The sequence below is a fragment of the Scyliorhinus canicula genome, chromosome 3 (assembly GCF_902713615.1).
Source record: "Scyliorhinus canicula chromosome 3, sScyCan1.1, whole genome shotgun sequence".
Classification (NCBI taxonomy): domain Eukaryota; kingdom Metazoa; phylum Chordata; class Chondrichthyes; order Carcharhiniformes; family Scyliorhinidae; genus Scyliorhinus; species Scyliorhinus canicula.
Window position 1 is genome coordinate 19,150,292 of NC_052148.1, and position 16,373 is coordinate 19,166,664.

Here is a 16,373-nt window from a genome sequence, read left to right on the forward strand (position 1 = left end):
GATCTGGGAGTTCAGGTCCATTGTACCCTGAAGGTGGCAACGCAGGTCGATAGAGTGGTCAAGAAGGCATGCAGCATGCTTGCCTTCATTGGACGGGGTATTGAGTACAAGAGTTGGCAGGTCATGTTACAGTTGTATCGGACTGCGTGCAGTTCTGGTCGCCACATTACCAGAAGGATGTGGATGCTTTAGAGAGGGTGCAGAGGAGGTTCACCAGGATGTTGCCTGGTATGGAGGGTGCTAGCTATGAAGACAGTTTTAGTAGATTAGGATTGTTTTCATTGGAAAGACGGAGGTTGAGGGGAGACCTGATTGAGGTCTACAAAATTATGAGAGGTATGGACAGGGTGGATAGCAACAAGCTTTTTCCAAGAGTGGGGGTGTCAATTACAAGGGGTCACGATTTCAAGGTGAGAGGGGGAAAGTTTAAGGGAGATGTGCGTGGAAAGTTTTTTACGCAGAGGGTGGTGGGTGCTTGGAATGCTTTGCCAGCGGAGGTGGTAGAGGCGGGCACGATAGCATCATTTAAGATGCTTCTGGACAGATATATGAACGGGTGGGGAACAGAGAGAAGTAGACCTTGGAAAATAGTCAACAGGTTTAGATAAATGATCTGGATCGGCGCAGGCTGGGAGGGCCGAAGGGCCTGTTCCTGTGCTGTAATTTTCTTTGTTCATTACAGCAGTAACCACTCTTCAAAAAGTACCTCATTGGCTGTTGAATAAACTCTGAGATGGCCCGAGGTCACGTAAAGTATTTCGTAACAACAAGTTAATCTTCGACGAAGGCCAATCATGGCAGAAAGAAAATTGTGAGGTTCTAAACTGCAGCAACAAGAGTGAGCCACAGGGTGGAGCACGTGTCCTGTTACAGGGGCAGGAAGCATCTGCTTTTGTCGAATCTCACTGTGTCGCTGTAGGACGCAGAGAGGGTTTGTTGGTATGGTAAACCACATGGATCTAATCTCCCAGCCAGACTGCCAGCTCTACATCCTAGCTCATGCCCTCAGCGACTGCACTCCTCAATTTGTGTCCACCAGCGCTGGCTGTGCCCTCAGTGGGCGGTATGGTAGCACGGTGGTTCGCATTGTTGCTTCACAGCTCCAGGGTCCCAGGTTCGATTCCCGGCTTTGGTCAATGTCTGTGTGGAGTCTGCACATTCTCCCCGTGTCTGCGTGGGTTTCCTCCGGGTGCTCCGGTTTCCTCCCACAAGTCCCAAAAGATGAGCTTGTTAGGTGAATTGAACATTCTGAATTCTCCTCAGGGTACGCGAACAGGCGCCCGAGTGTGGCGACTAGGGGATTTTCACAGTAAATTCATTGCAGTGTTAATGTAAGCCTATTTGTGACAATAAAAATTATGATTATAAGCTGATTGTAGTCCTTAAGCTCCAAAATTCCAGAGTTAGAGTCAGGCAGTTGAGCAGCGTTAGACAGATTAACCGTGGTCCATACTGAGCAGAGGCTGCTTTCCCCTTTGAGGATCATCACACCTCAGGCACGGGCTGAGAAGGCGGGGCCTTTATCATTAACCTGAACCGGTTCGGGAACTGGCCTCGCTCTGCATCAAAAACCAGCTGATCTAAACCAGCCGAGGTTTAGACATCTGTGTGTGAGAGAGCTTTTCCTTTGATCATACCTCTGTCAGCTGTCTTGGAGTGAGAGGCACATTCTAGAATAATCTTTCAGTGCTTCCAACCATCTCCGCAGCTGATATTAATGTCTCAACATCAGGAGAGAGTGAGAGCCCATTACCAACTGAGGACTTTGATCTGCCTGTAAATAGTGTGGGCCATGGAGGGTTTCTACATATTGAAGCAGCTGGCGATTGAACTCCAATAGAAAGAGGCCTTGACTAGGGTGCAGAACTGTCCTGCCAGCTCTCTGATGCTCAGCCAAGAACTTCCAGTGTTCTTACCGGTCATGTTGAAAAGGTACTTCAGTGACTGTAAGTGTCCCCCAGCTACTATCCTGGGCACTGCTGCTACAGTGGATTGATCTGAATTCTCAGGATGCTTGTGGTGCTAGTGTTGCCATAGTTCTGTCAAGATTGAGCTTTCTCTGTCAACTGATGTGGCACAGTGGTTAGCACTGCTGTCTCTCAGCGCAACGGACCCAGGTCAATTCCGGCCTCGGGTGACTGTCTGTGCGGAGTCTGCACTTTCTCCATGGGTACTCCGGGTTTCTCCCACAGTCCAAGATTGTGCAGGTTAGGAGGAGTGGCTATGCTAAATTGCCCCATGGTGTCCATAGATGTGCAGGTTAGGTGGGATTAGGGCAAGGGAGTGGGCCTAGGTAGGGTGCTCTTGCAGAGGGTTGGTGCAGACTCGATGGGCCGAATGGCCTCCGCCGTATTGAATGATGGAGCAGACCCGAGAGGTTAAATTGCCTACTCCTGCTCCCAGTGCTGAGGTTCTAAGAAAGAACTATTCTGTCTGATTTCACCATCCACCTCTTGGTCTCGAGCCCTGTGGGTCACAGCACCTCAAATCTGGTGGTCTTGATTAATAAGGGAATTTCTTGATTTCCATGACTCTAAATTCGATCATGTGCCTTTTCAACTATTTATCCGATTTATCTTTCAACGGTCATTGTGCACAGTTTTGGTCCCTCTATTTGTGGAAAGATGCCGTGGAATTGGAGGCATGTTCAGAGGAAGGTTCACCAGATTGATTACAGAACTGAGGGCTTTTTTTCATTCGTTCTTGGGATGTGGGGGGTCGCTGGCTGGGTCAGAATTTGTTGCCCATCCCTAATTGCCCCTTGAACTGAGTGGTTTGCAATGGCCATTTCAGTGGGGGGAGCAATCAAGAGTCAATCACATTGCTGTGGGTCTGGAGTCACATGTAGGCGAGACCAGGTAAGGGTGGCAGATTTCCTTCCCCAAGGGACATGAGTGAACCAGATGGGTTTTTACGACAATTGGCAATGGTTTCATGCTCATCATTAATTCCATATTTTGATTGAATTCAAATTTCAACATCTGCCGTGGTGGGATTGGAACCCGGATCCCCAGAGCATTATTCTGGATCTCTGGATGAAATGAAATGAAAATTGCTTATTGTCACGAGTAGGCTTCAATGAAGTTACTGTGAAAAGCCCCTAGTCGCCACATTCCGGTGCCTGTCCGGGGAGGCTGGTACGGGAATCGAACTGTGCTGCTGGCCTGCTTGGTCTGCTGTTAAAGCCAGCGATTTAGCTCAGTGAGCTAAACCAGCCCCTTGAAATTACTAGTTATTACTGGTTCAGTGACAATACCACTAGGCTACTGTCTCCCCTTTGTATGAAGAGAGATAGAGCAGTTTAGGCCTCTCTCGAGTTTAGAAGAATGAGGGGGAAATCAAATTGAAGTATATAAGCTGATAAAAGGTATAAAGTAGATGTGAATCGGATGCTTCCTTTTGTGGGGCATTCGAGAATGAGAGGTCATAGTCACAGGATAAGGGGCAGCAAATTTAAAACAGATTTCAGGAGAAACTACTTCTCCCAAAGGGTTGTTCTAAGAAATAACTGTTCTGTCTGATTTCACCATCCACCTCTTAGTTTGTAGCTCTGTAGGTAACAGCAACTCAAGCACAAATAAGGTGTTCTTGATTCTTGATTAATAAAGAAACGGGTTATTGGGAGAAGGCAGGAGAATGGGTATTAAGAATCAGCCAAGATCAAATGATAGAGCAGGCTCGATGGGCCAAATGGCCTAATACTGCTCCTATACCTTGTGGTCTATTATTGGATCTGCTTCTGGTATCCTTTTAGGGAGGACACTCCTGAAATAAAATATTTTCTCATCTCAGCTTTGACATCTTTCTCCATTTATCTTAAATCTGTCTCCTCTGGTGACTGTCTCGGAACTAACTTAAACGGCAGAAAGGGCACTTCACCAACCAGCTTCAGCAAAGGGATAAAGCTCATAGTGCCCAGGTGGGTGAACTGGTGGGAGGGCAGATGATAAATAGTGGAACTCATGGCTTGTTACTGTCAAGATTGGCTTTCAAAAATCCCCAAGTTGTTGGAAGCGAGGGGATAATCTAGTGGGGCGAATTGGACAGTCCATCAATGAGCTGGCATAAGCATGATGGGCTCATTGGTCTCCACTTCCGTGATATGATTCTATGACCGGATTTCCTTGCACATGTTGTAATTCTCAAAACTGGTCATTATTACCCTAAATGCTGGCCAAAGCCAGCGACGCCCACATCTGTAAATGAATTTTTAAAAACTTGCAGGAGCAATTATTCTCCTTGCGCAAAGTTCAGATTATTGCAAATACTAATATTTCTACACATAATACTCTGCAAAAATTGATACTTGAAAGTAGAAGCTGAATATACATCAAGCCATTGTCTTTTTCTGGTGCCTCATAATGTTACCACGGCCGAAACAGAAAGTCATCTACTTTACCTATTATTTATGACACAAAGCTGGGTTGGAGGGTGAGCTGTGAGGAGGATGCAGAGATCCTTCAGTGTGATTTGGACAAGTGGAGTGAGTGGGGAAATGAATGGTGGATACAGTATAATTTGGATAAATGCGAGGTTATCCATTTTGCTGCAAAAACCAAAAGGCAGACTATTATCTGACCGACCTTAAATCACGAGACGGGAATATGCAATGAGACCTGGGTGTCCTCGTACACCAGTCACTGTAGGTCAGCACAGGCAGGTGCAACAGGCGGTGAAGAAGGCAAATGGTACGCTGGCTTTCATTGCGAGAGGATTCGAGTGCAGGAGCAGGGATATCTTGCTGCAATTATACAGGGCCTTGGTGAGGCCACGCCTGGAGTATTGTGTGCAGTTTTGGTCTCCTTATCTGTTCTAGCTACAGAGGGAGTGCAGCAAAGGTTTACCAGACTGATTCCTGGGATGGCAGGATGGGAGTATGGGAGAGACTGAGTCAGTTAGAATTATATTCGCTGGAGTTCAGGCGAATGAGGGGGGATCTCATAGAAACCTATAAAATTCTAACAGGACGAGACAGGGTAGATGCAGGAAGGATGTTCCCAATGGTGGGGGTGTCAGAACCAGAGGTCACAGTCTGAGGATACGAGGCAGACCATTTAGGACCGAGATGAGGAGAAATTTCTCCACCTAGAGAGTGGTCGGCCTGTGGAATTCATTACCACAGGAAAGAGTTGAGCCTGATACATATGTTTTCAAGAAGCAGTTAGATATGGCACTTGGGGAGAAGGAGATCAAAGGGTATGAGGGGAAGGCGGGATCAGGCTATTGAGTTGGATGATCATCCTTGATCATAATGAATTATGGAGAGTGTGCAGAGGAGGTTTACAAGAATGTTGCCAGGGCAAGAAAAGTGTGGTTGCGAGGAGAGATTGGATATGTTGGGGTTATTTTCTTTGTAACAGAGAAGGTTGAGGAGTGACTTAATTGAGGTGTACAAAATTATGAGGGTAAGAGATAGGGTGGACAGGATAAAATTGTTTCCCTTGATGGAAAATTCCAGAACCAGGGGACATAGATTCAAAATAAGTGGCAGAAGGTGTAGAAGGGATCTGTGCCTGAAGTGCTCTCAGCAACAGGGCTTTAGATTGGGTGCAGGAAGGTGGGATTAGAAAGGACACCTGGGTGTCCTCAGGCTGGCATTGAGAAGATGGGCTGAATGGCCTCCTTTGTGCTGTAACTTTACTATGATTCTATGAATGATGGAGCAGGCTCAGTGGCCTCCTGCTACTCCTATTTTCTATGTTTCTATGTTTACAAAAGTAAAGGGGAAGGTGGTAGTGTAGTGGCAATGTCACTGAACTGGTAATCCAAGGGTTAATGCTCTGGGAACATGGGTTCAAATTCCAACATGGTCGCTGGTGGAATTCCATTCCATTAATAAATCTGCAATTGAAAGTTAAATTACTCAGCGATTGTCACACTCAGTGATACCCTTCAAGAAAAGAAATCTGCCACCCTTAGCCGGTCTGGCTGACATGTGACTCCAAACCTACAGCAATGTGGTTGACTCTTAACTGCCCTATGAAATAGAACATAGAAACACAGAAAAATACAGCACAGAACAGGCCCTTCGGCCCACGATGTTGTGCCGAACCTTTGTCCTAGATTAAGAACAAATTAATCATTCTACCGTAATCAATGTATCTACATAATAGCTGCTTGAAGGTCCCTAATGTTTCTGGCTCAACTATTTCCATAGTGCATTCCATGCCCCCACTACTATCCAGGGGCTGGTTTAGCTCACTGGGCTAAATCACTGGCTTTTAAAGCATACCAAGCAGGCCAGCAGCACGGTTCGATTCCCGTACTAGCCTCCCCGGACAGGTGACGGAATGTGGCGACTAGGGGCTTTTCACAGTAACTTAATTGAAGCCTACTCGTGGCAATAAGCGATTTTCATTTCAATATCCACCAATTCCTTCGGCAGCATGGTAGCATTGTGGATAGCACAATGGCTTCACAGCTCCAGGGTCCCAGGTTTGATTCCGGCTTGGGTCACTGTCTGTGCGGAGTCTGCACATCCTCCCCGTGTGTGCGTGGGTTTCCTCCGGGTGCTCCGGTTTTCTCCCACAATCCAAATATGTGCAGGTTAGGTGGATTGGCCATGATAAATTGCCCTTTGTGTCCAAAATTGCCCTTAGTGTTGGGTGGGGTTACTGGGTTATGGGGATAGGGTGGAGGTGTTAACCTTGGGTAGAGTGCTCTTTCCAAGAACCGGTGCAGACTCGATGGGCCAAGTGGCCTCCTTCTGCACCTTAAATTCTATGATTCTATGATTCTACTCTCACTATAGCACTCAAATGCACACAAATTCAGCACTCAGTGCAAACGAAAAAAAAAATGGCCCGGCAAACCACTCAGCTCAAGGACAATTAGGGATGAGCAATAAATGCTGGTCCTTGGCAATGATGCCCGCATCCCACAAAGGAACAAAAAAAGCCACAAGTTTATTTGCATTTACTCTTTGCCGTTTTTCACTTTTGTTTCTATCCTCCCGTTCTTCTATTGCCTCTGATCCCAGGGAGCAGATCCATTCCATTCCCGCTGGAGCGACAACAGAATTTCACGGAGGGGGACAATGGGAAGAAAGGTTGGCCTAAGCGGCAGTGAAAGAGTTAACATTCGGGACCCCCGACTCTCAAACTAATTGACGGCACTTCAGCAGGTGCCAGAAATGATGTTCCTGGGGTTCTGTAAACAGCACCGATTGAAAATCATTAGCAGAAGCGCATTTTCGTGAGGGAGGACGTGATTCAGAGAACATTCCCGGTGTGAAAGATTTCAGTGGAAACTGATGTACATCACAGAATCAAAGTGTTTGATCAGCGGAACAGCAGGCGTGGGCTCTGTCCTCTTAATGAGATCTGTTGCTGCAGCATTGAAAAAAAAACAAACAACATAGATATGGAGGGTGCGCACTAAAGACAACAGACCATAAGACCATAAGACCATAAGACATAGGAGTGGAAGTAAGGCCATTCGGCCCATCGAGTCCACTCCGCCATTCAATCATGGCTGATGGGCATTTCAACTCCACCTCCCAGCATTCTCCCCAGCCAAAGTATGCAAACATGAGAATACATGAAATAGGACGAGCAGAAGGTTATTCTGCATCTCAAACCTGCTCCGCCATTCAGTAGGATTACATTTGAAGGAATATATATGCATGTTTATAGGATATAGGGGCAGAATTAGGCCATTCGGCCCATCAAGTCTGCTCCGCCATTTTGTCTACTCTGGCCACTTCATCAAATTATTATTTTTTAAATGGACAAATAGCTGGGCTGATTAAATGGCCGCAGCTGACCACATGATGGAGGTTTTGGAAGTTTTATAAGCGGTTTACAAATTGCTAAAGGCAAACACATCAAACCTCTGGAATGTAACATTCCTTTCACTGTATAAACAGTCCAGCCAAGCCAACACAACGGATCAGCAGACAGGACATTGGCACCAGCCAGCCCTGGACATAGGCAGATCCATTGGAACGCCTCATCTCCAACGTCGTACTCATGGTTCTACAGTTGCCTGCTCAAACCATGATGGGTTTTTAACAAGGAGCCTCACGAGCTGAATAGCTCGACCCAAGACCAGCCTGCCGCACGGCCGAGACAGGCTGCTCGAGTTGCTTTAATTAGGCAGCTTTTGGATTCCGTTTTAAGTCGCTGTTTCACCTCAGAAGAAAACCAGGACTCCAGGCTTTGTCTCCCATCAAAGACACCAGCAGAAGCGGAGCTCTGACAAGGGTTAGATTGCCTGGCCCTTATCTACACTGTTTTCGGCTGGGATGTCTGAACTTCTGTCCCAGGTGCTGTGCGACTAATTCATCTCTGCGTGCTTCTCCCTTTGTGGAAGTCAGTGGTACTGCAAAAGTGGATTACCCCACATCAGTCATAGACGGCTAAACTCTCTGAAGGAATACACCATTTGATTCTGGACTCTGGGCTTATTATTCTCACGTGGTTGTGGTCCTTACCCAGTAACTCTTTCTTTCCCTTGTCCCACTTTTATTGTACAACTGCAAAAGAGGAGGGGATACACTGTGAACCCCTTTCCCGCATTTTTTGTGTGTGTAAAATAAACCAACCCTCTAATTTTACCCTATCTTGAGTTTGCTGTGGGGGTTATTTATAGAGGATTGGATCAGTCCAAAGCTGATTGGTTGGGGAAAATACATGGCCTCTTTTAAAGAGGGACATCAAAAATACCTTTCTGTTTACAGACAGTCGTGAGAGGAGGAATCAGAGCTGTTTTAAATTAATCCCCCTCCACTCCTTAACATCTTCGACTTCAATTCCACTTTCCATCCGGTTCCCAAGTCCCTTGATTCCCTTCGTATCCAAAAATCTCTGCCTCGAATATACTCAGTGACTGAGCATCCAGAGTTTTCTGGGATGGATAATTCCAAAAGATTCACACCTCCCCGAGTGGAAGTATTTCTCTTCCTCTCAGACCAAATGGCTGACCCCTCGTTCTGAGGTGATTTCTAGTCCTTGACTTCCCTAGCAGGGAAACACGTTCCTAGCATTTGGCCTGTCGATTCCTCTCAGAGTTTTAGATGTTTCCCTCGAATAACCTCTTATTATTCTAAACTCGAGGGAATTATGAACTCGTTACAGGATGTACCGCAGCAACTCGCCAAGGCTCCTTCAACCGCATCTTTCTGACCCTTGACCGCAACTACCTAAGACAGAGGACAAGTGGGCACATGGAAACACCACCTCCTGCGCGTTCCCCCCCAAGTCACACATACCATCCTTAATTGGAAATATAACACTGCCCTTTTGTTTTCGTTGGGTCAAAATTCCCCCGAACAGCGCTGTGGGTATTTCCATACCTGGTGAATGGCAGCGATTCAAGATGGCCGCTCACCACCATCTTAGGAGGCCTTGTGGTTCCGTGGTAGCATCGCTATTGCTGGACCAGCACCTCCAAGGTTCGAGTCCAACGCCAGGACTTGTTGGCCATGGAAGGAGTGTTCTATGTGTTTTAACGGGCTGAAAATCAGCGCGGGGGGGGGGGGGGGGGGTGAGGGAGGGTGGGTGGGGTGGGGTGGGAGGGTGGGTGGGGTGGGGTGGGGTGGGGGGGAGGGTGGGGGGGGGGGGGGGGGTGGGGGGGGGAGGGTGGGTTGGGTGGGGTGGGAGGGGTGGGGGTTGGGAGGGTGGGTGCGGTGGGAGTTGGGGTTGGCGGGGGAGGGGGGTCATTCCACCACTTCCCCCTCGCTATTTACCAAAGGATAAAAAAAGCAGTGTGGGTGCGAAGATTACTTAAAAAAACCAGCACCTTCTCAAGGACAATGAGAGTTGGGCATCAAGTGCTGCATTGGTATCAACAAATTTAAAAAGTTCCCTGTTTCAATGCAAGAAATACGCCGGTCAACTTGAGCACAGTAAGATCCCACAACTGTCAATAAAGACTTGGCTTAAAAAACAGTCACATCCCATTTCTTTCTTCTGATGAAGTGTCAGATATCAAACTGCCAAAAAGGTTAAGGACTTACTTATTTTTTAATTATAAATTCAGAGTACCCAATTCATTTTTTCCAATTAAGGGACAATTGAAAAAATGAAATGAAATGAAATGAAAATCGCTTATTGTCACAAGTAGGCTTCAATGAAGTTACTGTGAAAAGCCCCTAGTCGCCACATTCCGGCGCCTGTTCGGGGAGGCTGGTACAGTAATTGAACCCGCGCTGCTGGCCCGCCGTGGTCTGCTTTAAAAGCCAGCTATTTAGCCCTGTGCTAAACCAGCCCCTATCGTGGCCAATTTAGCATGGCCAATCTACCTACCGTGCACATCTTTGGGTTGTGGGGGCGAAACCCATGCAAACACAGAGAGAACGTGCAAACTCCACATGGTCAGTGACCCAGAGCCGGGATCACACCTGGGACCTCAGCGCTGTGAGGCAGCAATGCTAACCACTGCGCAAGGACTTACTTACTTACTGACTGATGCATAATACATTAGGGTTCTGGGCCAGATAGACTGGGATAATGACCACAGTCACTCCAGACATTTGAGTGCATATTTCAGGCTGGTGTTTCCAGTGAATTTCTGAGTGAGTTAAGCCAAAGCCCAGTGTGCCGTCTCAGGCGAACATCAGTCATTTTGTAGAAGGATAAAGGAGCTCCTTCTCACGGCCAACATTTATCCTTTAATCAGCAGCACTGATCATTATCACATTGATTGTTGTGGGATCGTGCTCTGCACACATTGGATGCCGGGTACCTTGCATGACAGCGGTGGACTACACTTCAAAAGGACTTTGGCGGCAATAAAGCACTTTGAGATAATCGGAGATCAGGAAATGAGCTATATAAATGCAAGTGTTTCCTTGAATTGACTGAAGGATAGACAATAGCTAGACAGAGGCAGCTGAGAAAGCTTCCATCAGATTAAGTGCAATGCAAATAATCAGTGGCTGTAATGGATTACAGCAGGTTCTGATTCAGAGATAATGGATAAAGAAGCACTTACAGCAAATTCATTCTCAGGATCCTTTGGTCCTCTTCTGATTGGTCTGGAGTAGCTGAACTTCAGAACATTATTAGCCTTGAAGAAGCTGATGGGTGGAAAGGGACAAAAAAAGTCGTTAGAGGAATGTCGAGGATGCTCCTGAAGATCCCACCCCGAAGCTGAGTTGTGCTTCCTCACTGCCCACGATCCTGTGATGCAGCGCGCAGCAGCCCTGCCTCTGAGTCAGAAGCTCTGGGTTCAAATCCCACCCCAGGACTTGATGGCCAAGGAAGACGGGTTCATAGTACGGCCAAACAGATTGAGGATCAAGCTGCAAATACTTCTCACGTTCCCAATTGCAGGCGGTAGGAGTGGGAAGAGATTCCTGGTCGACCATGTGATGACATGGCTGTCATTTTCATTTCATAGTTTCATAGAATTTACAGTGCAGAAGGAGGCCACTCGGCCCACCGAGTCTGCACCGGCTCTTGGAAAGAGCACCCCACCCAAGGTCAACACCTCCACCCTATCCCCATAACCCAGCAACCCCACCCAACACTAAGGGCAATTTTGGACACTAAGGACAATTTATCATGGCCAATCCACCTAACCTGCACATCTTTGGACTGTGGGAGGAAACCAGAGCACCCGGAGGAAACCCACGCACACACGGGGAGGATGTGCAGACTCCGCACAGACAGTGACCCAAGCCGGAATTGAACCTGGGACCCTGGAGCTGTGAAGCCATTGTGCTATCCACAATGCTACCGTGCTGCCCTCATGTGATGGAAAGAAAATGGAAACGTCTACCGTTGCTATTCATAGCGACAAACTATAATGTGCACAGCAGCTTGGACTCAATGCATGAGAGATTACAGGGCCAGCTCACTTGATAGAATAATAGAATCTATGTCACAGAGACAGGTCCTACGGCCCAAACTGGTCCTTGCCAAGCAAAAACTCAATCCAAGCTAACCCCATTTCCCTGCATTTGGCCCATATCCCTCTAAACCTTTCCTATCCATGTCTCTGATCAAATGCCTTTTAAATGTTGTCTATGTCCCTGCGTCAACCACTTCCTCCGGCAGCTCATTCCACATACAAACCACCCTCTCTGTAAAAAAGTTGCTCCTGAGGTTCCCATTTATTCTTTCCCATCTTATGGCCTCTAGTTCTCAACTCCTCAACCCTGGGAAAAAGACTGAGTGCATTCACCCGATCCATGCCTCTCATGGTCTTATACACCTCTATAAGATCACCCCTCAGTCTCCTACGCTCCAAAGACAAAAGTCCAAGCCTGTTCAATCTCTGCCTAGAACTCAGTCCCTTGAGTCCTGGCAACATCCTTGTAAATCTCTTCTGCACTCTCTCCAGTTTAATAACATCTTTCCTAAAGCAAGGTGACCAAAACTGAAGACAATACAGGTGCGGCCTCACCAACGTAGGGTGACATCAATTCTGATTGAATATTGGAAAAGAGAATGGTGAAGCACAGCAGAAGATAACATTACAACAGGCAGGATTTGCCTTCTCTTTTACCCCAGTGTGCTGAAGGAGAAAGGGATGAATGTGGAGGTGCTTCCAGAGAAGCATAGAAACCATTAACATTGGATTCATTTCACTAAAGTCATTGCGCTGGAGTGCCATCTTCCTCTTGAACTTCAACTATGCTGGTTCTCCAGATAGGAGCATATTCTGACTCCTATGTCCCATGGGATTGATAGTGGTGTGGTGGTAATGTCGCTGGACCTGTAATTCAGAGGTCCAGGCTAATGCTCTGGGAACATAATATCCCTGAACCACCAGCATCATTCCTGAGTATGTCCTATCTCACCGGCAGGAGAGACTCAACAGAGGTGGTGGCCCAGTGGGATACAGTCAGGAGGGAGTTGCCCTGAGAGTCCTCAACATCGGCTCCGGACCCCGTGAATCAGGTCAAACATGGGCAAGGAAACCGCCTGCTGATTACCATGAATTTTCCCCCATCAGCTGATGAATCAGTACTCCTCCATGTTGAACACCATTTGGGGGGAGGACTGAGGGTGGGGGACTTCAATGCCCATCACCAAGAGTGGCTCCACAGTAGTACCACCACAGACCGAGCTGGCCGGGTCCTAAAGGACATAGCTGCTGGACTGGGACTGCAGCAGGTGGTGAGGGAACCAACAAGAGGGAAAAACATACATCCTCACCAATCTGCGCGCCACAGATGCATCTGTCCATGATAGTATCGGTAGAAGTGACCACCGCACAGTCCTTGTGGAGACAAACTCCCTTCTTTACATTGTATTTTGTGGCACTACAACCGTGCTAAATGGGTTAGGCTTTGAACTGATCTAGCAACTCAAGATTGGGATCCATGAGGTGCTGTGGGCCATCAGCAGCAGCAGAATTGTACTCAACCACAATGTGCAACCTTAATGAACAGTGCAGGGGGTTATGCCAGGAGCAACACCAGGCATACCAAAAAATGAGGTGGCAACCTACTGTAGTGGCACCTTCTAAACTCATGAGCACTACCATCTAGAAGGACAAGGGCAGCAGAAACATGGGAACCCCACCACCTAGAAGTTCCCTCCAAATCCAAATTTCCTGACTTGGAAATGCATCGCCGTTCCTTAACTCTCGCTGGGTCAATCCCTCTCGAACAACAGAGCGGGTTGTACCTACGCCACAGAGACTGCAGCGGTTCAAGAAGGAAGCTCACCACCACCTTCTGAAGGGCAATTAGGAATGGGCAATAAATGCTGGCCGAGCCAGCGACGTCCACATCCCGTAAAATAAATTTTAAAAAATGATTTGAAATCCCAGCACAACAGCTGTTGAAATTTAAATTAAATTAAAAAATCTGGAATTGAAAGATAGTCTCAGTGAAGGTAAGCATCAAACTATTGTTAACTGTGATAAAAACCCATCTAGTTGGCTAACGGCCATTAAGGAAGAATGTCTGAAAACAAAATGCTGGAAAATCTCAGCAGGTGCGGCAGTATCCGCAAAGCGAGCTAATGGCCGCAATTCTCCGGTTGTTCGCTGGCGGTGGGATTCCCGGGTCCCACCGAGAGCCTACCCCAGCCCACAGGTTTCCTGGTGGCGAAGGGTGGTTTCAATGAGAATTCCCCTTGACAGCAGCGAGTGCAGAGAACCTCACCATCAGCGGACCGTGCGCCGCCTCCCACCACTGGGCAACACACGACTGGGAGGCCGGAAAATTCCGCCAATATTTCCAGTCCAATTTGACGGGAAGGAAATCTCTCTGTCTTGCATGTGGCTCCAGACCCGTCGTAATGTCTTCAGCCTTTTGTAGTGACCTTGCAAACCACTCATTTCGAGGGCAATTAGAAATGGTCAACAGGCTCTGGCCTCTGCCAGCAATGCCCACATCTCATGAAAGAATAAAGAAAAATAAATCACAAGGATTTGGAGTTTTCACTTTAAATATTACCCACCTGCCCCCCCCCCCCCCCCCCCCCCCCCCCCTCAATTATAAATTGCCAATTTTCCCTGGGATACTACTGGGTGAGGGCAGGTCTCTCTCAAAACGCCATTGTAAATGTTTCTGTGTGACCGATCGTAGCAGTCCTACCCACATATGCAGAGTAATCATGTGCCTCAGACATGTGCAAACCAATGAGATTGATGGAAACCTACACCCAGAAAGGTCAAAGGCTATCACTATTATTATGCAGTAAAGTCGACATCGTTCCAGATGACCATTGGCTGCTTTCCCCTTTGAGGGGGGAGAGCTGGCTGGTCGTGATTTAACCTGAGGGTCACCTCACCTCAGACAAGGGGCACGGTTTAGAAGGCGGGGCCTTCATGAACAGCCTCAGCCGGTACGGGATATCAACCCGTGCTGTTAACCTCTCTCCACATCACCAATCAGCTGTTCAGCCAACTGAGTTAAAACGGCCCCACCCGACAATAGTTCTTCATCCAGACACATGGAACAGCCATTGGGATCAAATTCGCACCTCAATATGCCAACATCTTCATGCACAAGTTTGAACAAGACCTTCTCACCGACCAGGACCTTCGACCGACGTTATACACCAGATACATCGATGACATTTTTTTCCTTTGGACCCATGGCGAAGAATCACTGAAACGACTACACGATGACATCAATAAGTTCCATCCCACTGTCAGACTCACCATGGACTACTCTCCAAAATCGGTTGCATTCTTCGACACATTCATCTCCATCAAGGACGGTCACATCAGCACTTTGCTTTACCGCAAGCTCATGGATAACCTCACGATGCTCCACTTCCCCAGCTTCCATCTGAAACGCATTGAAGAAGCCCATCCCCTATGGGCAAGCCCTCCGTATATACAGGATCTGCTCAGATGAGGAGGAGCATAACAGACATCTACAGATGTCTGAAAGATGCCCTCGTATGAACAGGATATGGCGCTCGACTCATCGATTGACAGTTCCAACGCGTCACAGCAAAACACCGCGCCGATCTCCTCAGAAGACAAACACGGGACACAACCGACAGAGTAGCCTTCATCGTCCAGTATTTCCCCGGAGCGGAGAAACTACAACATCTTCTTCGCAGCCTTCAACGTGTCATCGATGAAAATGAACATCTTGCCAAGGTCATCCCCACACCCCCTCTTCTTGCCTTCAAACAACCGCGCAACTTCAAACAAACCATTGTTTGCAGCTAACTACCCAGCCTTCAGAACAGCGACCACAACACCACACAACCCTGCCAGGGCAATCTCTGCAAGACGTGCCAGATCATCGACATGGGTACCAGCATTACACGTGAGAACACCACCCATCAGATACATGGTACATACTCATGCGACTCGGCCAACATTGTCTACCTCATACGCTGCAGGAAAGGATGTCCCGAAGCGTGGTACACTGGCGAGACCATGCAGACGCTGCGACAACGGATGAACGGACATCGCGCGACAATCCCTTCCAGTCGGGGAACAATTCAGCTGTCAAGGGCATTCAGCCTCTGATCTTCAGGTAAGCGTTCTCCAAGGCGGCCTTCAGGATGCGTGACAACGCAGAATCGCTGAGCTGAAACCTATAGCCAAGTTCCGCATACATGAGTGCGGCCTCAACCGGGACCTGGGATTCATGTTGCATTACATTCATCTCCCACCATCTGGCCTGGGCTTGCAAATTCCTATCAACTGTCCTGGCTTGAGACAATTCACACCTCTTTAACCTGTGATTATCCATCTCTCTAGTTGCTCCACCTGGACTTGTAGACTTAATTACCTGCAAAGACTTGCATTACAAGTATCATATTGCATCTTTGACTTTGTCTATTTGTATGTTTCTGGAACCCATCTCTTCATTCACCTGAGGAAGGAGCTGTGCTCCGAAAGCTAGTGATTCAAATCAAACCTGTTGGACTTTAATCTGGTGTTGTGAGGCCTCTTATTGTGCTCACCCCAGTCCAATGCCTGCATCTCCAAATAATAATTTTCAT

The 16,373-nt window shown here is 47.6% G+C and overlaps 1 protein-coding gene across 1 annotated transcript in view; it reads right to left on the minus strand.

The window, feature by feature from the left end:
- The window catches only part of LOC119963845 (dedicator of cytokinesis protein 2-like), a 1,353,280-nt gene that overhangs the window by 30,504 nt on the left and 1,306,403 nt on the right, over positions 1-16,373 (minus strand). The window contains 1 exon segment of the mRNA XM_038793193.1: positions 10,936-11,020. Coding sequence (XP_038649121.1) covers positions 10,936-11,020 — 85 coding nt within the window.